The 24,471-nt window shown below is 33.9% G+C and overlaps 2 protein-coding genes and 3 non-coding genes across 10 annotated transcripts in view; 4 read left to right on the forward strand and 1 right to left on the reverse strand.

The window, feature by feature from the left end:
- LOC125853904 (putative late blight resistance protein homolog R1A-3) overlaps positions 1–15,542 on the forward strand; it is an 18,636-nt gene extending 3,094 nt beyond the window's left edge. The window contains exons 1-3 of one of the 2 annotated variants that reach the window (XM_049533662.1): positions 10,270–10,492; positions 11,391–14,947; positions 15,050–15,541. In XM_049533662.1, the coding sequence (XP_049389619.1) occupies positions 11,437–14,947; positions 15,050–15,069 (3,531 nt within the window). In that variant the 5' untranslated portion in view covers positions 10,270–10,492; positions 11,391–11,436 and the 3' untranslated portion in view covers positions 15,070–15,541. Of the gene's footprint in view, positions 1–10,269; positions 10,493–11,390; positions 14,948–15,049 lie in introns of those variants that run through there. The other variant, XM_049533664.1, reaches the window with a different exon arrangement.
- LOC125853905 (uncharacterized) lies at positions 2,689–24,020 on the reverse strand. Of its 5 annotated transcripts, none has more exons than XM_049533666.1 (20): positions 22,792–24,020; positions 22,440–22,640; positions 22,159–22,278; positions 21,897–21,947; positions 21,677–21,811; positions 21,496–21,570; positions 21,263–21,411; positions 20,464–20,599; positions 20,284–20,350; positions 20,064–20,191; positions 19,935–19,991; positions 4,526–4,711; positions 4,338–4,430; positions 4,166–4,251; positions 4,013–4,079; positions 3,855–3,921; positions 3,644–3,783; positions 3,475–3,566; positions 3,195–3,261; positions 2,689–3,082 (listed from the first exon to the last, which is right to left on the reverse strand). In XM_049533666.1, exons 1-20 carry the CDS (start codon positions 23,770–23,772, stop codon positions 2,906–2,908), a joined length of 3,075 nt encoding a protein of 1,024 aa, XP_049389623.1. In that variant the 5' UTR covers positions 23,773–24,020; the 3' UTR covers positions 2,689–2,905. The 5 variants fall into 5 exon arrangements, with proteins under 5 accessions (XP_049389623.1, XP_049389625.1, XP_049389624.1 ...); XM_049533668.1 differs by lacking the exons at positions 3,195–3,261; positions 3,475–3,566; positions 3,644–3,783; ... (3 more) ...; positions 4,338–4,430; positions 4,526–4,711 and adding exons at positions 18,014–18,080; positions 18,571–18,662; positions 18,740–18,876; ... (3 more) ...; positions 19,402–19,494; positions 19,583–19,768 and having other exon boundaries at positions 22,792–24,018; XM_049533667.1 differs by lacking the exons at positions 3,475–3,566; positions 3,644–3,783; positions 3,855–3,921; ... (2 more) ...; positions 4,338–4,430; positions 4,526–4,711 and adding exons at positions 18,571–18,662; positions 18,740–18,876; positions 18,949–19,015; ... (2 more) ...; positions 19,402–19,494; positions 19,583–19,768 and having other exon boundaries at positions 22,792–24,017.
- On the forward strand, positions 15,485–15,578 carry LOC125853991 (small nucleolar RNA SNORD25). Its single transcript, XR_007445290.1, has one exon. It is a non-coding gene; the product is annotated as a small nucleolar RNA SNORD25 (small nucleolar RNA).
- Positions 15,735–15,873, forward strand: LOC125854068 (small nucleolar RNA snoR136). Its single transcript, XR_007445359.1, has one exon. It is a non-coding gene; the product is annotated as a small nucleolar RNA snoR136 (small nucleolar RNA).
- Positions 16,014–16,088, forward strand: LOC125854039 (small nucleolar RNA U83). Its single transcript, XR_007445333.1, has one exon. It is a non-coding gene; the product is annotated as a small nucleolar RNA U83 (small nucleolar RNA).
- Positions 24,021–24,471: the final 451 nt, after the last annotated feature.

Raw genomic sequence — 24,471 nt, forward strand, 5'->3', positions numbered from 1 at the left:
GCCCCCCACGCCACCCACCCCCTACCAGCACCCCCCACCATCCCACCCACCCCCAAAAAAAAAATTTAAGTTTGTTTTTAAAAAATATTTTCAACTTCAAAATTTCAATTTTTCACCCCTACCCTCAACCCACCCCCTCCCACCCCGCCACCCCAACCTCAAAAAAATTTAAGTTTGTTTTTAAAAAATATTTTCAATTTCAAAAATTATTTTCTACCATAGTAAAAATAAAAGATATTTCTCAAAAAAAAAATCATTCATAAATCAAACACTAAAAAACTTTTTCGGAAAATATTTTCTACTCATCAACCAAACATAAGAAAATAAGTCAAAAATCAACTTGTTTTCCATGGAAAACATTTTCCTTCATACCAAACACACCCTTAATCTTCAAGAAATTCCTTCTATGATTGGAGATATTCTTACTCTAAAGATGGTTGAAACGAAACGATGTGGTGAGTCTCTTGAAAATTCAGTCAAGGACATTCAAGAAGTGCAAGAAGGATATGGAAATGCAGAGCTCAAGGTCCTTATTTACCCCTTGCATATAAAAAGCTGCAACACTGGTTTAACAGGTAACTGACTCAAGATTAATTGCATCATCTTTTGAGCTTGTACACTTTTACCTGTTAAATCTTTCGTAAAATATATTTGAGAAGTATTTCTTTGCTGTGCAGAAATAGAAGATTGCGATTGAAAGAGGGGATCTAATGGACCAGTTTTTCTCTTAAGCTGTTTCCTTTATTCATTATGCATAATCATATCCAGCTAGATGGATAATTTTCCTGTTTTTGAGTTTTGTGTGTACTTCAAAATAATCTTTTCAATGGATCCATTGCATTGATACATGAACTTTATTATATGATATTCTGTATGCTTTTACATTAACACCGTGTTTGGATGGTTGTTACCCATTATATTGTATAGTTAGTTTAAATACAATACTTATGTTGATTGTTACTTAAATTTTATTGTATTGTATCATTTAGATCCATCGTTACCACGAAATGTCTCATTTCATGTAACGATCGATTTGGTGTGATCGGGTGGTAGTTTGTTTTTGAGTTGTTTGGAGGTACTAGTGGTCACTGGTCCGGCGATGATGATTTCAGTTTTATGAATTATTGATTCGGTATTTGGTTTTCGAATTATGTCAATCTCTAAGGTAAATTAATTTAAATAATATTGAAATGTTTGAATATTAAAAATTTATTTCTACTGTAGACCCCTTATTGAAATTTTGTTTCAGAGAATCTAAAGATTTGAGCCCTTAGGTTCTGATACCACGAAAACAAGAGAAGTTATAGAATTTCTTATCTACCCCCCTCACTCTTATTTATATGCCACAATTTTAGATTTCACGTCTAGGTGAATTGATTGGTGTACCCTTATTTAGTGATCTCTTGAAGTCAAGTTTCAATAAATGAATATAAATTAATTTATTTTGATTAATTAAATTGATCAATGAATATGATCTAATCATTTAGTTTTCCTATATTGATCAAATTCATACTTTCAAGGCTAATAACTTTTAAAGGTAAACATAAAAAGAATAATTTTATTTATGTATTGGTTTGTGAAATGTCAAATATTAAAGATTATCTATCCTTAGAAAAGAACGACCTATAAATAGAAACGGAGGAAGTATTACTCAAAGAATACAAAGATATAAATACATGAGAATAGTCTAATTATGGTAATTAAATATTCAAATTCCCACAAATCAACTATAGTATCATCTATACATTATTCTGTAACAAAATTCTGCCACTTGATTATGGTGTGTATAACATCAACAAAGTTTTCAGTTAGAGTTAATGGAAACAATTATGGCTACTTTGAAGGGAAAAGGGGCTTGAGACAAGGGGACCCGATATCACCTTTACTCTTTGTACTTGTAATGGAGTACTTAACTAGAGTCTTGGCAAAAATGGGACAACCTCCAGACTTCAGATTCCATCCAATGTGTAAAAATCAGGCTCTCAATCACCTCATATTTGCTGATAATCTGATGATATTTAGTAAAGGGTATGAGGAGTCAATGCAAACGATTGTAGAAGCTTTAAATCACTTCTCCAAAGTAACAGGACTAGTAGCCAATACAGATAAGTCTAGTATTTTTATAGCTAGGGTATCCGATGTTGTCAAAGAAAGACTGTTAGAAATGACTAGCTATGTTGAAGGTGAGTTTCCTATCAGATATCTAGGACTCCAACTGTCCCCAAAGAAATGGTCCAAAATAGAGTGCAACAAGCTATGCCAAAAGATCATCGAAAGAATCATATCAGTATCAAATAGGCACTTATCGTATGCGGGGAAGTTGCAGGTTATTACATCTATCCTATTTTCCATTCATAATTTTTGGGGGGCTGTATTTATTTTGCCTCAGAGTGTAGTTAAAGAGATAGATGGGAAATGTAGTTAAAGAGATAGATGAACATTAGTAATATTTTTCTGGAGTTCTTCCTCAAGAAATTTGACAATTTTGGAAGGTAAAGAGGAAGGGGGAGAGCTTTCATTGGTATCAGTGTCAAGCACATAAAATATTTAGGTTCTTAAGGTTTGACTTGCTTAATTTTAATATATTATTATTTAAATTATATTTCACAATTTGAATTTCATCATAAGAAAATTTATAATAGAGAAATTTCAAATGGATAGATAAATCCTAAAAAGATATAAAATAGATAGTCTAATTATGGTAATTACATATTCAAATCCCCACAAATCAACTATAGTATCATCTAGTATACTTAAAAATGATACAAAACTTAATTAAAGAAACAATTTATAGTTTATAAGTCACATTTGTGGAACAATAGAAATATTTTTTTTGAGTTCTTCCTCAAGAAATATTTCATTGGTATTAGTGTCAAGCACATATAATATTTGTTGTGAGAATGCATCACATGAATATCCCAGGAAATAAAATGGCTTTTAGTTCCATTTCTTGCTGAGGCAATATCAATGACCATGCTGATGTCAAAGTGTCTGGTGGTAGTTCTTTAAGAAGATTCCTCAACAGATTAATCATACACTTTGTTGTTTCTTCTGTAGCAAGATGTTTTCCATCACATAGAATCTTAAAAAGCGAAATCGAACAAAGTTGCCTTCAGTTAATAGTTTGATTCAAAAATATGTCGTGAAACAACTGAACTCGGACATGCATCTATAGATTTTGATATGGAACTAACCTCTGCAAAAACTGACATAATTTTTGGGAAGTGTTCATAATTGGAACCCAAAAGTTCTCTATCTGACCTGCAATTGAGAAAAATTGATAAATCATTAAGGGGTCGTTTGGTTTGGAATAAGTTATCGTGACATCAACTATTTCGAAATGAAATAACTTATCACATCACTAAGGTATAAATAGTTTTATGATTACATAATACTTTCAACTAAACGTGGGATAAAATAATCCTGCATTTTATGAAGATATAACATATTAGAGTTTGCAAACAAATCCAATACCTTTCAACCATGGAACACAGTTGACCATGAACATATTTGGCTTCATCAAGGTCACCTTTTATAGGCAGGCAATTCAACCAAATGGGAATGACCTACACCAGGATTCAGAATAACAATTGTGAAGAAATTATAACAAGACTTAACATTAGGGATTCTGAGAAGGACAAACCTGGGCTGAGTCGATAAGTTCTCGATGAAACTGAAATATTTTACCAAGGGTAGAAACAGCATTATCATATGCAAGTTCATTCTGATCAGGTTCACGAGCACGTAAATGCATTATCACTACATTGACCCGTGACATAGCCTCTGAACATAAACGCGTAAGTTAACAAAAACACTTGCTTGATTAGAAGTATCACATTCAACAATATTAATACCTCTAACAAAAGGTTTGAAAACAGAACCATGATATTCTGCATAAAGCCCAAGTCCATATAGAGCATACTGAACATGAAGTCATTGGTGTTTTGGTTAAACTATACTGTGAGCAACCAACTTGAGTAACAGGAATGTAAGCAATCACGATGATCCAAACCTGTCTAACTGCTGGGTATTCGTCGTTGCTTGCTTTCAGAAGCAAAGGTAGAAATTCATCACAGTACCTAGTTGGCATAGGAAGTAAGTGATTTATCAAAATGGTGACACCCCAATAATTTAAGAAAAACTCATACAGATAAATTAAACTCACTTTAGAGCTGCTTCAGAGCAATGCTTCACAAGACCATCAAAGATATAAATAGATGTACATCTCTCTTGAATTGTCATTTCTTTGTCCTTAACAAAAATCGGAAACAATAAGATATGCTAGATATGAATAATGATAAACTAACGTCATGTTACAATAGTGTCAATGAACTTACCCACATCGGAATCAGATATAATGATAGCTCGTCAAAGTAAGGCAAGAAAACAACCTTGAATGATTCGATTAGTCCACGTAATATGCGACCTGCCTGTTCAAGAATAACAGCAGAACCAAAGCGAAAATGCTTGAATATATAAAGACAACAGTGTATCACTTTAGTTCCTGTTTTAAAATAGAACATACAAGGAACAATATTTGATCTTGTTGATGTTTTTCCCCTCTCATCAATTCAGCTTCCTCAGCATCGAAGTCTTCTGTTTTTTCTCTCTCTGTGAGTTTTCCTTGGCTATTTAAATTTTCTGTAATGACATGCTTTATCTCATCCACGACCGGACGAAGCTGATCTTCATTGAGAAGTGGTCCACATATCTTAAAGAAGAAACACAAGGACCATATACAACCTGAAAAATCCTATTTTGCCATTCTAACTCGATTTTTGTCACCATTGCTAGTTTCTCACTTTGATGATACTAATGGAACATTTTAAGCAATAGACTTAAAGGCAACAGTTCCAAAAACTTCATACCTAGCTCATAGTGAAACACTGAAAACTTTGGATCAAAACAAATAAGCAGTGTTTAAAGATCACGAACCTGAAGGCACTGTCGTAATGTATTCAACATATGTACATATATCTTTGTTTTAGGCTCCTGCATTATATAGAAATCAAAGTGTTACTTTCTCATTATCCAAATAGAAGAAGCTTAATGTTAAAAGTAAACCTCATGCAAAGCTTCCACCAAATTCAGTATTATACTGTCTGAAAACTGCTTGAAATCCGAATGGCTTTCACCTTTTGCAATCCCTTTCTCATCAGCCAGTTTAGCAGATTGCAAAAGGTACTTCATCGCTATAAACATTACGAATTTAAAAGTCTTGGCGGTGATCAGATAGTTATAAAAGACGGAGAAATTAACTATGTGAAATCCTGAGAAATCTCACCTTGAACTGTATGGATCCTGACCTCATTGAAATGGAATTTCAAAAGTGGAAATAAAATTGAAGCAGTCTGTATCATTTATCAAGCATTAGGCCATTGAAACCAATTGTTAAATTTTCAGTTCGCGATCAAAAGCACGGGTAGAAAAAGAGAGAAGTCCAAGTGTGACAACCTGGAAAATCCATGGGTAAAACTTTTCCTCCAATTTGTAAGCAACCACGACTAGGACTTTACATGCTAAAGCTTTCTTATTTAGGGAACTTTTTTTTATACATATCGTTGAATCGCCAACCTTGACTCTGTGTATACTGCAAGATGTGATAATGTACATAAAAAGGCGATCACTCAGAGCAATGATCTGACAAAAAGGCGAAACGTCATGACAAAAAGGCGTACCTACTATCATCTAAACAAGTATGGTCTGAATCTGGAGATAATATGATTTTATCAGGTTCGAGTTGAGCACATTGAAACAAAAGGGGCATGACAATGCCGGTGCAACGAAGAAAACCTTTCCCTATTGCCTCACACAATTTAATAGTATTCTGCAATGAGATTTAGGCTATTAGAGAGAACACCATTTTATTAGTTAACGATATTCTCAACAACACATACCTCTAGCTTGAAGATGGTATTTGTATCCTCATCATCCTCTTGTGATCCTTTTGATGACATAACTGCTTCCATAATCTTACAGTGACATTATGACAACAACAGAAAAATAGAAAATGAATAAACAATAAGCTCTAAGTTGAGTGAGATGTATAGAATCCATTTGGGATAACTGGTGGAAGACCTGTTCTGGAAGTACCGAACAGCCAGGTTTGTGCAATGACATCATCATCTCTATATGTTTACTTGAAAAATTTAATTTTACCAGGGTAGCTTTCAAAAGTGGATTAATACATTCGTAGTTGTTCCTATAGCACTCCTGTTGAAGTAATGTTAATATATATATATAACCAGCTTAATACAACATACTCTTAATAAAAGTTGAAGCAAAATTACTAGGTAATACCTTAAAATGCTTAGCCAAAAGTTTGAATAAAGATGACGCATATTCTTTGACCTTTCATGTCAAAAACAAAAATAAATCAGGCAAGTAAAAACCTCAAGGACATTCAAGGGAGTAACAAACTTTGAATTTATAAAGGAGGGCGGGATAATTATATTGGGAACTTGGAAATTATGGTTGTTTCCCTTAATGTATTCGTAATATTGTCTGTTCATTGTTCAAGAAAATGATCTGATTTCTCTTGCACTTAGTCTACAATACGTACCATCGCAACAGTATGTAATGACAGTTGAAGCAATTTATCGAGTAATCCATGGATGTAAAGTGTCAAATATTCAGGCGTGTCAGCGCGAAGGAAGCCCCAGACCGCGGCTATGACGCTGACCTAGGAAAATATGAAGATAGTAAAGTTAGAGCAGGGATTAAATCTAATAAAGTTAAAGTTAAGCCCATTGAGAAGGTTCAGGGATTCATATCATCGTAGGACAAACAGACCTGCACTTGTACACTGTCATCATCCATAGCTTTAATTAATGCCGGCACTACTTGCTGATGACATTGTTCTTGAAAATGGGGACGCAAGAAACGCAAAAACTCGTGAATTGCTTCCATGGAGGTGAATCTGACTCCAGGATGAGGATGTCCCATACAATCCAGAACCATTGTCACCACTAGATTCATATTCTTAATCATCACCTATTATAATGAAGAAGAGATGAGAGCAAGCTAAGTACTTAGTCTAGAGAATAACAGAAGAAAGTATAATCAAGGTGACCTTGTGCTATCCCAAGATCGTTAACTAATCACTTTAAATGTAATTCTTAGTAGTGTATCAATAAATACACACCTCTGAGCAGCCTTTAACAATATGAGCAAGTGCATAGAGTGCTGCGCATGGCTTCTGCCACGAGTCGTCAGCCAAGTAAGCACGGACCTGCTCAAAGGCAACAGGACCAACAGTCTTACCACCCAGCGCATTGGACAACCGCCATAAACACACCTTAAGAAATTCCAAATCATAATTTCTATCCCATCTATCATAAGGATAAGGCAAGAGAGGGTAATAAACCTCATGCTCTAACAAATTCAATAAAATTGCAAAACATTTTTCAGTAAACAATGGATACTTCTTGATCATGCCAGGGGTCTTCTCCCTGGCCTCAACCAATGTCATCACGAATTCAACCGCCAAATGTCTCGTTTTCTTTTCATAACTCTCACATTCAGCTATATCAAACATGGAACCCACCACAACCACAAGCTGCATCCTGAAGAAGCTAGGCTCATTCTTGGCCAACTCAATCAAAATCTCCAACTCAGACTGAGCTGATGCCTCACAATTTTCTTCCAATGCCTTATTCAGCATGTCCATCATCGCAGGCAACAGATCCTGAAACCTCTCCCTATCTTTTGAACTCCCCACCCGTTGAATGAAGTTACTCATCGCCGTCAGGGCAGTGATCTTCACGTCTAGATTAACCAGGGAATCATTCAACGTGTTTAGGAACATAGGGTGTAATATATCAATGTAATGGACTATTGCTTCACCGTCAATGTGTTGGATTAATTCAACAAACAAGTTTAAATTCTCTCTCAAATGGGAATTAGTACTGAAACACCTATACAAGTTGGCTAGCTTAAGAGCTAATGAGTTAGGATCCATATTGCTAGTTCCGATAACAGATGATCGCTAACGCTCTATTTTTCTTACCAGACTATTTTTTTATACAGTCTATGGTATACCTCATTCTGCTTTCTAATACTTTTCTTTGCCAATTAACGTTTGACCAAGTGGTGAAATTGGTAGCAGCAAATGAGGGACTTTCTTCCGTAAATCATGAGATATTTCAATGATCTTATTAGTATGACACTGACTCTTCACCTAATTTTCTTTTTAGTTGCTTTAGACTTTCAATTACTTCCTCAGTTTAATTTGTTTGACTTACTTTTCTTCTTAGTCTGTTTAAAAAAGAATGACCCTTTCTTTTTTTATCAACTCTTTAACTTCAACTTTCCACACGACATGTTTAAGACCACAAGATTCGAAAGTCTTTTTTACTTTCTTAAATTTCATGCCAAGTCAAAATAGGTCAAACAAATTGAAACAGAGGGGGAAAAAAATCATTTCTTAGCCATTACCAGTGGCCATAATGAAACAATGATCATAATTTAAAAGTACTAAATCATGCTAAAATTATAAGTTTAATAAGTATTAGTTACATTACTAAATATTTAAGGAAAATTAAAATTAGATTATGTATTTTAATTGTCTAAACCAATGTAAAACTAAAAAACAAAATTCAATATTATTGTCATTCTTAGTGTTGAATTGATTTTCTTTTTGCATTAGTATTAATTTGATTTTGATTTAAATTTAATTATAATTATCAACATCTATGAACTATAATCTTTATTGGACCATTCCGAATTCTAAGTTTTAAACTTGAAATAATATATTAAAAGATAAAAACTATGAAAGAAATATTTTAAAATTATATCAAAGTAAATATTTTTATGTATAAAATAAAATTTTAAAATTACATAGATAATGTCGGGTTGGTTTTTTTTAGTTAAAACCAACCCAACCCAAATATAGTCGGGTTTTTTTTTTCAATACCAAACCAAGTCAAACCAAACCACTAGTCAGATTTTTTTTTCGGTTTGCGGCTTGGTTCGATTTTCGGTTCGATTTTATACACCCCTAATTGCAATGCTAAAAAGACAAGATAAAGAAATCATTGATTTGAACCTCTTAACTCGGGTAGATAAAATTAATACTCTCCCGTTCACTTTCACTTATTCCTAAAATAAATTTTCATTTTATTTGTTACTTTTGACATATCATAAAAAGACAATTATATTTTTCCATATTTTATCCTCAATATTAAATACTTTATTTCCAAGTCACTTACCAATACTTAATACTAAACATCGTTTAATAGGGACAATTTAATAAAATACCTATATTAATAATTATTTTCTTAATGGGTGTGTCAGGTAAAATTAGGACAAATAAAAGCGAACGAAGGGAGTATAAATTATTATTCTACAATATATCCTTTAGCTGATTAGCATCTTTGTTTTGTAGCAATTATTAAGTGGGCCTCTAAACTTTAAGAAGATAAATTATATTTTATTAATCCTCCATCTGTCCTCCATTAGAGGAAAAAACAAGAAAATAATTAATTAGTCTTTCTTGGTCATTGTTTATTACTCCCTCCGTCCCTATTTAGTTGTTCACTTTAGAAATGACACGCAGATTAAGGCAACAATGATTAGCATAGTGAAGTTACAATTTTACTCTTAAAGTACAATTTACAATTTCAAAATAAATTCACTCAAGATAACTAATCAATGCTGGAAAGTTCATAAGTTTATTTACTTTATTTATGACAACTTCATTTAAATAAGACTTTTTTTGAATATCCTCCTTCCTTGGATTAGTACTGGGACACATATATCAAAAGCTCAGTGTGAAATTTGAATGAGATATATCTTTCTGTTTTCAAATTAAAAATGTTCATAATTGAGGTTACACAAAATCGGAGCCAGAAAAATAATAGGAAAAAAATTGTTGTCCTTTCTTGATTTGTCAAAATGGACAACTAAATAGGGACAACTAAAAGAGGAAATATGGACAACTAAATTCGGACGGAAGGAGTACTATGTTCCTAATTACTTGTCCACTTTTGAATTGACACGTCTATTACGAAAACAATAATTGATATACTGAGTTTACCATTTTACCCCTATTAATTATGAAGTTGATGAATAAAAAACTTAAGATTTTCAAAAAGTTCTACATTTTTCAATGTAATTAATTGAGGGTATAATAGGTAAAAAAATTGTCATTTCTTGATTTATCAAAATGAACAAATAATTAGGGATAATTAAAAAAGGAAATGTGGCCAAATAATTAGGAAATTAGGAAATAGTACCTATTAAGTGCAATTAAAAATGAAGAGAAGAACATTTAGTCATTGTTTAGTACTCAATTGAAAGAAACAATAGACAGACTATAGCAAAGTGATCAATACTAGCTCTTCTCTCTATATTTTTAAGCAGTATGCTTTGAAGACAAGAAAAAAAATTGCAAAGTGAAAGTAATTTTTGAAGATGAAAGGGGTTATTGGAGGATTAATTTTGACAACAACAAAATAATAATTGCTCTTTTTGGTTAGAGTGTAGATCACAGGTATTCTTACTCACTTGTATATATCTTTCACCATTAATTAAAAGTATTTCATGAACATCTAAATTTGTCCTTCTGTTCATTTGGTGTTGGTATAACGGATCGATTACCATCTTACACGGCCATATTCGTGATGTCTTTTGATTAATATTTGACATAATACATAAATATGTTTTTTAATTTGAATTCAGCTGACATATATGTCCTTCAATTTTTGGTATGCACAAATAGACACTTAAACTTGTATAAAATTGAACAAGTTGACTCATACGTCCTACAACATAATACATGTAGGACACCACATAGGACACAATTATCATATAGGACGCCACGTAGGATGAATGTGTATATTGGACCTAAGTACTTTAGGGCTCGAGTGGAAATTATACAAATAGACATAGTTCATACTACTTGTAGGGTCAAATAGACATGGTTCATACTACAAATAGACAATTTTTGAATGCAGACATAATGCAATCAGCTATTGTTATATATCAAAGAATGAAGTTTAAGAGTATTGCTTGTACTTGTATATTATCCAAAGAATACATTGATTTAAGTACATGTAAAGAAAAGGCTAACTAAGGTAACTAGATATCTAAATCCCTATAACTTATATACAAGAAAACATATAGCTTTATCATGCCAGCTTGTTACAAAGATAATCAACTCGAGTTCCATTCAATATTTTTGTGAACAGATCAGCTAGTTGCTCTCCTGTCTTCACATAGCCAATGGAAATCATGTTTTCCTGAATCTTCTCACGAATAAAATGACAATCAACCTCATTATGTTTAGTTTTTTCATGATACACCGGATTTGACGCAATATGAAGAGCAACTAGATTATGGAGTATGCATTGTTTGTCCTAGAATGTGATTTGTTTATAATCTCTTTGCAGAGCTGTCGACATATATCCACTCTGAGGAAATTCTGCTGGAAAACAAATGTCTGAAATAGAGAGGAGATTTCTTGGCACTTTTTTGTTTTGGGCAACTCAAAAAGGAAGGATTAAGGAGGGGAGATTGCGCGGACATGGAATGCAAGTCGGTGACACTGTCTCGGGACCAAGGGCAGACTTATCTTCTGCTGAAGTCAAAGAAGGTTATGATTTTCTCCTTTCATTGGTTCCAGGGAGGTGGCCTTTACCAAATTTATGCAGCCCATTGTTTCAGAAATTCATTGAGCACATCCTTCAGAATGTGAAGGATCTTCTCATCAACAAGAAAGATTTCGACAAGTTTGTTCTTCTGAAGAAAGAGTTTCAAGTCCTTGAAGAAAGTCTAAAATATCAAAAAACCTTCCTCAATTTCATAAAAGATGCAAGCATGGAGCTAGAGAAATCCAACATTCTTTTTAATCATATAGAGGGCATCACAGTGAATGCTGCATACATATGTTACCTTTGTTATGTGGAAGAAATGGATGGAGATTCAGCATCTGAGTTGACACTTCAAATCTCTCATGTTTTGAAAGATATCAAGCCCATTGAGCCGCACATTGCAGAAATCTATACTGGAGCTCTAAGAGGTTCAGTTAAATTACAAATCCAATACAGCCGGGATGTGATAGAATTTGTTGAAGGTTTTGTTCATTTCATCTTCAAGGATTTGTTGGAGTTATCAGACGGTGAGGCATGTTCTTTGATGCTTCCTCTTAAAAAGGATCAAATCAAAAGCCTTGCCGAAGCATCAAAGCAATTGGTAACTTTGCTCATTTGTCCACCAGAAGATTTATATGTTATCCAGGAAAAAATGAGTGACAAGCTTACTTGCATTGAAGGTCTGATTGCTGAGGTAGTATCTGCTGCTTTCTCTTTCTCCGTTGACAAAGCAGCAGAAGTTAACTCGGTATTCAGTGACTTGTTAAAAAAGATTGAACATGTCATGGAAGATCTAAAAGATGTGATTCTGAAAGATGTAGTGTCATCAAAATGTAATTTTCCTAGGACAAATGGATTGGGGTTTATCGATTATCTCTTACGCTATCTGAAAGAGCTGCTGCAAGACGGAAAGTGTGATTCTGTTGTCAAGCATCTTATTGAAGAAGCTCAGGAAGAGTTATATCTCTTAAGATACTTCTTGAAGGAAGTTGAGAAGAAAAAACATGAGTTTGAGGAGGTGAAGAAACATGATCTATGGACAGAAGTCATATCTCTAGCATACCAGGCAGAATGCATAATTGATTGCCTGGTTACCGGAGATTATCCTGTTTGGTATCTACATTTGTTATGTAAGATCACAACAGAAACTAAGGTTGTAAGGGATCATTTGAAAGAGTTCCATGCTACGATTACGCGAGAAGTTGAAGTCCCTATTGAAGAACAAGGACCAAATCCTGTCAGACCAGTAGTTGAGACTACACAACTTGATGAGGTAATGGTGGGTTTTAAGGATGAGACTGACTTGCTAATCGAACAGCTCACTATAGGACCAAAGTGCTTGGATGTTGTGTCTATCGTAGGGATGCCTGGTCTTGGAAAAACTACACTAGCAAAGAAAGTTTTTCATGATAAGAAAATGCGGCGTCATTTTGACGTCCAAGCTATGTGTTGTGTTTCCCAAACTTATGACAGAAGAAAGTTGCTGCTCGGAATTTTGAATCAAGTCAGATGTTCTAACAAACAGAATGAGAAAGATCCAGCAGATGCTTTGCGGAAATTTCTGTTAAGAAAGAAGTACCTTCTCTACATTGATGACATATGGAGTGTTGACACATGGAAATACTTGCGCAGATGCTTACCGGATGATAATAACGGAAGCAGGATTTTATTAACTAGCAGACTCAGCGATGTGGCTTCAGAAATTAACCCTGATAGAGCACCTCTTCACCTTCGTTTCCTTGACGAAAATGAAAGTTGGGAACTAATGAGAATCAAGCTGTTCAAGGAACAAACTTGCCCACCAGACCTATCAAAAGTAGGAGAAAACATCGCGAGTAAGTGTAAAGGACTACCTCTCCTTGTGATTTTGGTTGCTGGAGTTTTGTCTGGGATAAGCAAAAATGAGGAAAGTTGGAGAAGAATCGCAGAAAGTATAAAGTTAGATACTGTTACTAGTGCAAAAGAGTGCATGGAGGTTATAGAACTGAGCTACAAGCACTTGCCTGATCATCTCAAACCCTGCCTTTTATATTTTGCATCATTTCAGAAGGATGAAGAAGTTCCACTCTCGAACTTGGAGTGGTTATGGACTATTGAGGGATTGGTGCCAAACATAGAGGTAGAAAGTATACACCTTGCTGTAGAAAGTTTACTGAATGATCTTATTGGTAGAAGCTTGATAATGGTGAGCAAGAGAAAGTCCACTGGAGGAGTCAGAACATGCCGCATTCATGATATGTTACATGATTTTTGCGTGACAAAGTCTAAGGAAGAGAAGTTTATGCAACTAACAAGCACCGGGAAGACTGATTTGTCTAGTTCCTTTTATGAGCACCGGAGGCTTTGCATTCATCACAGCCTTTATTGGGCAGGGAAGATTGGAAACCTGCAAGTTCGGTCTGCATTCTTCAGACCCCCGAAATCTGGCTGCCAGGAATTTCTTGATCTCGAGAACTTTAAACTATTAAGAGTACTACAAATGGAATGTCCTATGTCGGACAGTTCATTCCAGAGATCGAAAGAGCTGATCCATTTGAAGTACTTAGGAATCAAAGGCTATATAGTTTCTATGCCATTATGGATATCGAACCTTTCAAACCTAGAGGTATTGCTTGTAATAACAGTAGGCAGTGGCACAATATTACCGATGACCATCTGGAATATGCCAAGGTTAAAGCATGTACATGTTGAACCTGTTGCATCTTTTGATGGACGCATTCCTCAGACATCGACAAACATAGAGACCTTGGCTAGAGTGTCTCTCACTAATGAGCTAGTAGACTACATGGTCAAGAAGGCAAGCAGACTGCGAAAGCTCAAATGCCACTGTAAAGAGCCTCTCATACTCAAATTAGATGCCCTTCAACTTGAAACACTCAGTGTGAACGGTAAGATTTTGAATTTCATCTTGCCCGCGACACTAACAAAGCTAAGTATATCAGATGTTTTGTTGCCACAAAGTGAATTGTCTAATATCGGAAGATTACCAAATTTAGTGGTTCTCAAGTTGGAACATAGAGCATTTCAACAGGAAAAATGGGACATTGAAGATAAAGAGTTTCTGACCCTCAAGGTTCTTAAATTGAGATCCCTTAAAATAACAACATGGAATGCCTCAGATGAGTCTTTACCCAATCTTGAACACCTTCTTATAGAAAACTGCTTTAATCTTCAAGAAATTCCTTCTATGGTTGAAGATATTCAAACTCTAAAGATAGTTGAAGTGAAACGATGTGGTGAGTCTCTTGAAGAGTCAGTCAAGGACATTCAAGAAGTGCAAGAAGGATATGCAAATGCAGAGCTCAAGGTCCTTATTTACCCCTTGCATATAAAAAGCGGCAACACTGGTTTAACAGGTAACTGACTCAAGATTAATTGCATCATCTTTTGAGCTTGTACACTTTTACCTGTTAAATCTTTCGTAAAATATATTTGAGAAGTGTTTCTTTGCTGTGCAGAAATAGAAGATTGCGATTGAAAGAGGGGATCTAATGGACCAGTTTTTCTCTTAAGCTGTTTCCTTTATTCATTATGCATAATAATCATATCCAGCTAGATGGATAATTTTCTTGTTTTTGAGTTTTGTGTGTACTTCAAAACACAACAATTTCTCTCTTCTGCAGCTTCCGATTGAAATCTTCAACAATGGTGATATCTTCTAAAACTCTAAATAAATTTATTATTTTTGTGTGTATGTGTATATATTTTGAGTTATATGCTTTCTTTAATCTGGTTGGCAAGAAATAATTTATTTTTGACCAACTCGTTCCCTTGAAGCAATAGTAAGTGTGTTGTTCCTTTTTCATATTTCTCTTCATTTAATTTAATCTGTGGAGAACAATTGGAGCAGCTACAATTTTTTTAAAAAAAATTTCATGATATTTCTTTGATGAATAAACAATGATGAGTAATATTTTACAGTTACAGACCTGTAATGATTTGCGAAAATGATCGCAACAAATTGAACATCTAAGGGGCTGAGTTTGTTCATCAATTTTTTTTATATATATTTTATTTGCGAAGATGATCGCAATTAATTGAAGGGACTGAGTTGTTTTCATATTTTATTTTTATTTTTACGAGATAATGATAAGATTTGCATAGATTTACTGTGATTTTATTGGGTATGTTGTTAATTGTACTATGCTTTTGCTAATTATATTTTGTGGATTTCACTTTTTGTAGTGTGATACTTTAGCAAGTGAAGCTATAAAAAATGTTCCCCTCGCTATCCTTTGCATCTAATTTTTGTGGTGTATTTGGACGTTGGGGTACTACATAATTATTTATTACAATGTTCAAATTCTGTATTTTTAATCTTAAATTTTAGAGCCTAATTGTTAAAATCTAAACTTCAAATTTTAAGGCCTAAATCTTATATCATAAAACTTTAAAATCTAATTCTTTTAATTATTATTTTTTTGCCGATGATGAGTGGTTTTGCGTTAATGATCAAAATAATGATTATGACTATACTACTGCCTTCCTTCTGAGGCTATTTTTATGATTTGTTTTATGAAAGGGATTAGGAAATAGAATGGATTTACAAAGATATTTTTTATAATTATGTTGGAAAGATTCAAAAAAAGAATTTGTGAAACTATAGTATTATGTCTATGGATTTTATATATATGGATTATAGAAAATTGTTAACTGAGAAATTTGTATTTCTTGACCTGCAAAGAAACTTGAAGAAAGAAAAAATATAAAACTTGAATGATGGGGAAAAGAAACGTGAAAGAGATTAATCAGTAGTTTTTTTTTTCTTTTTTCCTTTTTTATCTTTTATTGGTTTAGAAGAGAAAAAAAGGGTAAAATAAATAATAATATTTGAATATAATTATTTTGTAAAGTATTGACATTTTCACATTTTAAATAAATATTTTAAAGTGTAGTTGTTTTGACTAATTATGTTAGATATGTTGACTAGATTGCTAACTTTCCCAATTTTAAACCTTAGGGCTTAATCCTTGGAATCCAAATTCTAAACATGAATTATAAATCTGAATCTCTAAACTCTTAACCATAAGGCCTAAACTCTAAAACTAAAAATCTTAAATCCTATGTCTTATAGTCAAAACTATTAATTATAAACCCTAAAACATAAATCTTAAGAGTCTAAATTTTAAATTCTAAACCATAAACCGAAAATCTTAGGTTTTAGGCCCTAAGCTTTTGAGTTTTGGGTTTATTGTTTAGGTTTTAGGGTTGAGGCCTAAGGTTTAAGGTTTAGGGTTTAGACCTTAAGATTTATGATTTTGAGTTTATTTTTTGGGCTCTAAGGTATAGGCCATAAGATTTACCAATCGTTTGGTTTGAATTCAAGTTATAATGGAATCAGTGATGATGGGATAAGTTATAATAAGATTAGTTATGATAAGATTAGTTATGTTAAGATTATTTTTTATTAAATGTTTGGTTCGTCGTATTCAAAATAATAAATCTTAAGAACAACATATATGCTTACAAAAATACTCTTCATGAATATGAAAAGTAATGTATAAAAAGTGTTTAAAGGGATATTTTTGTCATTTAGTCATTTTATCTCAAGATAAGTTATCCAGGGATTATTGTACCATTCAAGGGAAGGGATAATTTATCCTTGTATTAATTATTAATCGCGGGATAAGTTATCACGAAATTGCCAACCAAACAACAAATTAAGTGGCATTATAATTTAATTTCAGGACTATTTAAAGTTATCTTTCACACCAAACGACCCCTCAGGATTTATGTTTTATGCCGTAAGGTTTAGATTTTAGGTCCTTAAGGTTTGACTTGTTTAATTTTAATAAATAATTATTTAAATTATATGCCACAAAATATGAATTTCAACTTGTGAAAATTTAAAATAAAGAAATTCTTAAAGATATAAAATAGATAGTCTAATTATGATAATTACATATTCAAATCCCCACAAATCAACTATAGTATCATCTTGTATACTTGAATGATACAAAACTTAATTAAAGATACAATATACGATTTATAAGTCACATTCGTCGAACATTAGTAATATTTTTCTGGAGTTTTTCCTCAAGAAGTTTGACAATTGTGGAAGGTAAAGAGGAAGGGGGAGAGCTTTCATTGGTATCAGTGTCAAGCACATAAAATATTTTGTTGTGAGAATGTATCACATGAAATATTCCAGGAAATAAAATGGCTTTTAGTTCCATTTCTTGCTGAGGCAATATCAATGACCATGCTGATGTCAAAGTGTCTGGTTGTAGTTCTTTAAGAAGATTCCTCAACAGATTAATCATACAATTTGTTGTTTCTTCTGTAGCAAGATGTTTTCCACCACATAGAATCTTAAAAAGCGAAATTGAACAAAAATATTTCAGTTAATAGTTTGGTTCAAAAATGTCTCGTGAAACAACTGAACTTGAACAGGCATCTATATATTCTGATATGGAACTAACCTCTGCAAAAACTGACATAATTTTTGGTAAGTGTTCATAATTGGAACCCAAAAGTTTTTCATCTGACCTGCAATTGAGAAAATATGCTAAAACATTAAATGGTCGTTTGGTTGGAAATAAGTTATCTAGATATTAACTATTCCAAGATAAGTTATTTCATTATGTATATACTTATCTCATTAGTTAGGGGTCGTTTGGTGTAAGAGATAAAAATATTCAGGGGTGAAATTTTGATGTTTTGTTTGGCTGTCATGTTTGAGATAACTTATCCCACTATTTTATACCATAGTGATGAGATAAGCTATCTCATATACATGGTGAGGTAAGTGATGCCAGGATAGCTAATCCCACGATAATTAATCCTAAGATAACTTGTTCCCAACCAAACCGCATAAATGGTGGGATAAATAATCCATGATTAAATAACACCTCCAACCAAACGTAGGATGAAATAATCCTACATTTTATTTTGAGATTATTATACTTTATACTTCACACCAAACGACTCCTAAAGACTGAAGATATACCATATTAGAGTTTGCAAACAAATCCAATACCTTTCAACCATTGAACATAGTTGAGCATGAACATATTTGGCTTCAGCAAGGTCACCTTTTATAGGCAGGCAATTCAACCAAATGGGAATGACCTACACCAAGATTCAGAATAACAATTGTGAAGAAATTATAACAAGTCTTAACATTAGGGATTCTAAGAAGGACAAACCTGGGCTGATTCGATAAGTTCTCGATGAAACTGACATATTTTACCGAGTGTAGAAACAGCATTATCATATGCAAGTTGATTCTCAGGTTCATGAGCACGTAAATGCATTATCACAACATTGATCCGTGAAATAGCCTCTAAACATAAACGCGTAAGTTAAACAAAAACACTTACTTGATCGAAGGTATCACATTCAACAATATTCATACCTCTAACATAAGGTTTGAAAACAGAACCATCATATTCTGCATAAAGCCCAAGTCCATATAAAGCATTCTGAACATAAAGTCATTGTGAGCAACCAACTTGAGTAAGAGGAATGTAAACAATCACTATGATCCAAACCTGTCTAACTGATGGGTTTTCGTCGTTGCTTGCTTTCAGAAGCAAAGGTAGAAATACATCAGAGTACCTAAGTTGGCATAAGAAGTAAGTAATTTATCAAAATGGTGACACCAGAAACTCATACAGACAAATTAAACTCACTTTAGAACTGCTTCAGAGCACTCCTTCAAAAGAGCATCAAAGATACTAAGTGATGTAGATTTCTCTTGAATTGTCATTTCTTTGCCCTAAACAGAAGTTGGAAACAATAAGATATGGTAGATATGAATAATAGTAAATAAACTAACGTTATGTTAGAATAATGTCAATGAACTTACCCACATCGGAATCAGATATAATGATAACTCGTCAAAGTAAGGCAAGAAAACAACCTTGAATGTTTCGATCAGTCTACATAATATGAGACCAGCCTGTGTTCAAGAATAACAGCAGAACCAAAGTGAAAATGCTTGAATATGTAAAGACAACAGTGAATCACTGTTTTAATATAGAACATACAAGGAAAAATATTTGATCTTGTCGATGTTTTTCCCCTCTCAACAAGTCAGCTTCCTCTGCATCAAAATCTTCTGTTTTTTCTCTCTCTGTGAGTTTTCGTTGGCTATTTGAACTTTCTGTAATGACATGCTTTATCTCATCCACAATCGGACGAAGCTGATCATCATTGAGAAGTGGTCCACATATCTGAAAGAACAAACACAATTGCTATTCTAACTCGGTTTTTGTCACCATTGCTATTTTCTTGCAATAGCCTTAAAGGCAACAGGTCCAAAAACTTCATACCTAGCTCATAGTGAAACACCAAAAACTTTGGATCAAAACAAATAAGCAGTGTTTAAAGATCACGAACCTGAAGGCACACTTGTAATGTATTCAACATAAGTACATATATCTTTGTTTCAGGCTCCTGCATGATATAGAAATCAAAGTGTTACTTTCTCATTATCCGAATTCAAGAAGCTTAATGTTAAAAGTAAACCTCATGCAAAGCTTCCGCCAAATTCAGTACTATACTGCCCGAAAACTGCTTGATATCCGAATGGCTTTCACCTGGAGCAATCCCTTTCTCATCAGCCAGTTTAGCAGATTGCATAAGGTGCTGCATCGCTATAAACATTACAAATTAAAAAGTCTTGGCGGTGATCAGATAGTTATAAAAGACGGAGAAATTAACTATGTGAAATCCTGAGAAATCTCACCTTGAACTGTATAGATCCTGACCTCATTGAAATGGAATTTCAAAAGTGGAAATAAAATTGAAGCAGTCTGTATATCATTAATCAAGCATTAGGCCATTGAAACCACTTGTTAAATTTTCAGTGTGTGATCAAAAGCACGGGTAGAAAAAAAGAAAAAGAGAGAAGTCCAAGTGTGACAACCTGGAAAATCCATGGGTAGAAGTCTTCCTTCAATTTGTAAGCAACCATGACTAGGACTTCACATGCTAAAGCTTTCTTCTTTAGGGAACTTTTTTTTATACATATCGTTGAATCGTCAACCTTGACTCTGTGTATACTGCAAGATGTGAAATTTAAGCAATGTCCTAGTCTCTTACATATAGAAAGTTATCCATTTTGACTCCATAGTTCTTATTTCTTGATAACATGTCATCAGAACATAATGGAAAGGCTTGATGATAGAATTTTAGGCTTAGAACTGCTTGATAACAAACAGTCTAGTAAGTTGATTAGACTGCAAAAAGGTCACAATCCAGAACAAACATCATGTACATAAAAAGGCGATCACTCAGAACAATGATATGATTCATTTCAACAGACACTTCACTGGAATGAGTATCCAACAAATGAATGCAGATAGTCCTTATTAGTCGTGAATTGTACTATCTTGTTAGTTGTACCAGTATACCATACACTGTGCTCTGAAATGCTAAAACTAGTGATTCGTAGCAAAAGAAGCATATGTACACGTAGGCAAGGATGCAGATAGTACTATTTTCTAATGGAATGAGAAAACAAATAAATTGTTTTCCATGAAAATACTGTAACACTACTACAGTGTCTGAGTTATCGTTTATATGGAAAAGTAATATAATATCCAAATTCAAAAACTCATCCAAATCTAAAAGGACAGAGAAGAAGAAGAAGAAGAAAAAAAAAAATAACTAACTGAGCCACACAAATGAATGGGAAAGGCGAAACGTCATGACAAAAAGCGTACCTATTATCATCTAAATAAGTATGGTCTGAATCTGGAGATAATACGATTTTATCAGGTCCAAGTTGAGCACATTGAAACAAAAGGGGCATGACAACGCTGGTGCAAGGAAGAAAACCTTTCCCTGTTCTCTCACAAAATCCACTAATTGCCTGCAATGAGATCAAGAAATATAGAGAGACCAATCTTGAAAGAATTTCTGACTGATTAATTAAAATTAAGGGATTAACACATACCTGTAGCTTGAAGATGGTATTTGTATCCTCATCATCCTCTTGTGATCCTTGTAATGACATAACGGCTTCCATAATCTTATAGTGACATTATGACAACAACAGAAAAATAGAAAACGAATAAACAATAAGGTCTAAGTTGAGTGAGATGTATAGAATCCATTTGGTATAACTGGTGGAAGACCTGTTTTGGAAGTCCCGAACTGCCAGGTTTGTGCAATGACATGATCATCTCTACATCTTTACTTGGAAAATTTGCTTGTACCAGGGTAGATTTCAAAAGTGGATTAATAGATTCGTAGTTGTTCCCAAAGTACTCCTGTTGAAGTAATGTTAATATATATATAACCAGCTTAATACAACATACTCTTAATAAAAGTTGAAGCAGAATTACTAGGTAATACCTTAAAATGCTTAGCCAAAAGTTTGAGTACAGTTGACGCTGATTCTTGGACCTTTCATGTCAAAAACAAAAATAAATCGGGCAAGTAAAGACCTCAAGGACATTCAAGGGAGTAACAAACTTTGAATTTATAAAGGAGGGCGGGATAATTATATTGGGAACTTGGAAATTATGGTTGTTTCCCTTAATGTATTCGTAATATTGTCTGTTCATTGTTCAAGAAAATGATCTGATTTCTCTTGCACTTAGTCTACAATACGTACCACCGCAACAGTATGTGACGACAGTTGAAGCAATTTATTGTGTAATCCATGGATGTAAAGTGTCAAATATTCAGGCGTGCCAACGCGAAGGAAGCCCCAGACCGCGAGTATGACCTTGACCTAGGAAAATATGAAGATAGTAAAGTTAGAGCAGGGATTAAATCTAATAAAGTTAAAGTTAAGCCCATTGAGAAGGTTCAGTAAGAAAATTTTGCAACTGTAATTTGGGACATATGATACTAGCATCCAAAGGAGTTCATATCATCGTAGGACATAAAGACCTGCACTTGTACACTGTCATCATCCATAGCTTTAATTAATGCCGGCACTACTAGGTGATGACATTGTTCTTGAAAATGGGGACGCATGAAACGCAAAAACTGATGAATTGCTTCCATGGAGGCGAATCTGACTCCAGGATGAGGATGTCCCATACAATCCAGAACCATTGTCACCACTAGATTCAGATTGTTAATCATCACCTATTATAATGAAGAAGAGATGAGAGCAAGCTAAGTACTTAGTCTAGAGAATAACAGAAGAAAGTATAATCAAGGTGACCTTCTGCTATCCCAAGATCGTTAACTAATCACTTTAAATGCAATTCTTAGTAGTGTATCAATAAATACACACCTCTGAGCAGCCTTTAACAATCTGAGCAAGTGCATAGAGTGCTGCGCATGGCTTCTGCCACGAGTTGTCAGCCAAGTAAGCACGGAGCTGCTCAAAGGCAACAGGACCAACAGTCTTACCACCCAGTGCATTGGACAACCGCCATAAACACATCTTAAGAAAAGTCAAATCTTCATTGCTATCCCATCTATCATAAGGATCAGGCAAGAGAGGGTAATAAACCTCATCCTCTAACAAATTCAATAAAATTGCAAAATATTTTTCAGTAAACAATGGATACTTCTTGATCATGCCAGGAGACTTCTCCCTGGCCTCAACCAATGTCATCATGAATTCAACCGCCAAATGTCTCGTTTTCTTTTCATAACTCTCACATTCAGCTATATCAAACATGGAACCCACCACAACCACAAGCTGCATCCTGAAGAAGCTAGGCTCATTCTTGGCCAACTCGATCAAAATCTCCAACTCAGACTGAGCTGATGTCTCACAATTTTCTTCCAATGCCTCATTCAGCATGTCCATCATCGCAGGCAACAGATCCTGAAACCTCTCCCTATCTTTTGAACTCCCCACCAGTTGAATGAAGTTAATCATCGCCGTCAGGGCAGTGATCTTCACGTCTAGATTAACCAGGGAATCATTCAATGTGTTTAGGAACATAGGGTGTAATATATCAATGTAATCGACTAATGCCTCACCGTCAATGTGTTGGATTAATTCAACAAACAAGTTTAAATTCTCAGTCAAATGGGAATTAGTACTGAAACACCTATACAAGATTGGTAATAATTCAGGCCAGTTGTTGTCAGGATGAAGTGCAGCAGCTAGCTGATCAGAGCCAAGAGACTTGGCTAGCTTAAGAGCTAATGAGTTAGGATCCTTCTGCTTCATCATTGACTTAGATTCCCACCTTTTCTCGATGACATGAGAACTAACAACTCTAAATGGCTGTGAATCAGGCCTCAGAATTTCATCCATATTGCTAGTTCCGATAACAGATGATCGCTAGCACTCTATTTTTCTTTGCAGACTATTTTCTTATACCGTCTATGGTATACCTCATTCTGCTTTCTAATACGAATAATATCATGAGTGAAATCAATGACAAGAATAATATCTAACTTGCAAATGTACTTTTCTTAGCCAATTAAAAGTTGTTTGGCAAAGTGGTGAAATTGGTAGCAGCAAATGAGGACTTTCTTCCGTAAATCATGAGATATTTCAATGATCTAAGTAACATATATTTTTTTTTCTACATTAAACAAGTAGTATTATTCTTATGAAATCACTAGATGATGTTGTGACTCTATACTCCACATAATCAAGTAATAATTGCAATTAGGGGTGTACATGACCGGGTTGGTTCGGGTTTTTCAAATATCAAATCAAATTATTTGTGTAAAATTTTTAAATTTATAAACCAAACCAAACTAATAAAATTCGGATTTTTTCGGATTTTTCAACCTCGGGTTGGTTCGGATTTTTCAAATGCCAAATCAAACCATTGTGTCGAATTTTTAAATTTATAAATCAAACCAAACTAATAAACCACGGATTTTTTCAGATTTTTGGATTTTTTCGGTAAAGTTTGCATACAAACATATAATTAACTTGTGCTCCAAATATTTCTTTAGTCCAACCAAAATACAATTATCTAAGGTATTTCTTAAAAAAAAA

This window comes from Solanum stenotomum, chromosome 1, assembly GCF_019186545.1.
Source record: "Solanum stenotomum isolate F172 chromosome 1, ASM1918654v1, whole genome shotgun sequence".
NCBI lineage: Eukaryota > Viridiplantae > Streptophyta > Magnoliopsida > Solanales > Solanaceae > Solanum > Solanum stenotomum.

Coding starts and splice junctions, on each gene's coding strand:
- LOC125853905 (XM_049533665.1), bottom strand. CDS start 23,772: ATGGATGAAATTCTGAGGCCTGATTCACAGCCATTTAGAGTTGTTAGT. Junction 19,769..19,934: donor CATTACAAGTGTGCCTTCAG/GTTCGTGATCTT, acceptor TTGTTCTTTCAG/ATATGTGGACCACTTCTCAA. Junction 19,312..19,401: donor TATATCTGATTCCGATGTGG/GTAAGTTCATTG, acceptor ACTTCTGTTTAG/GGCAAAGAAATGACAATTCA.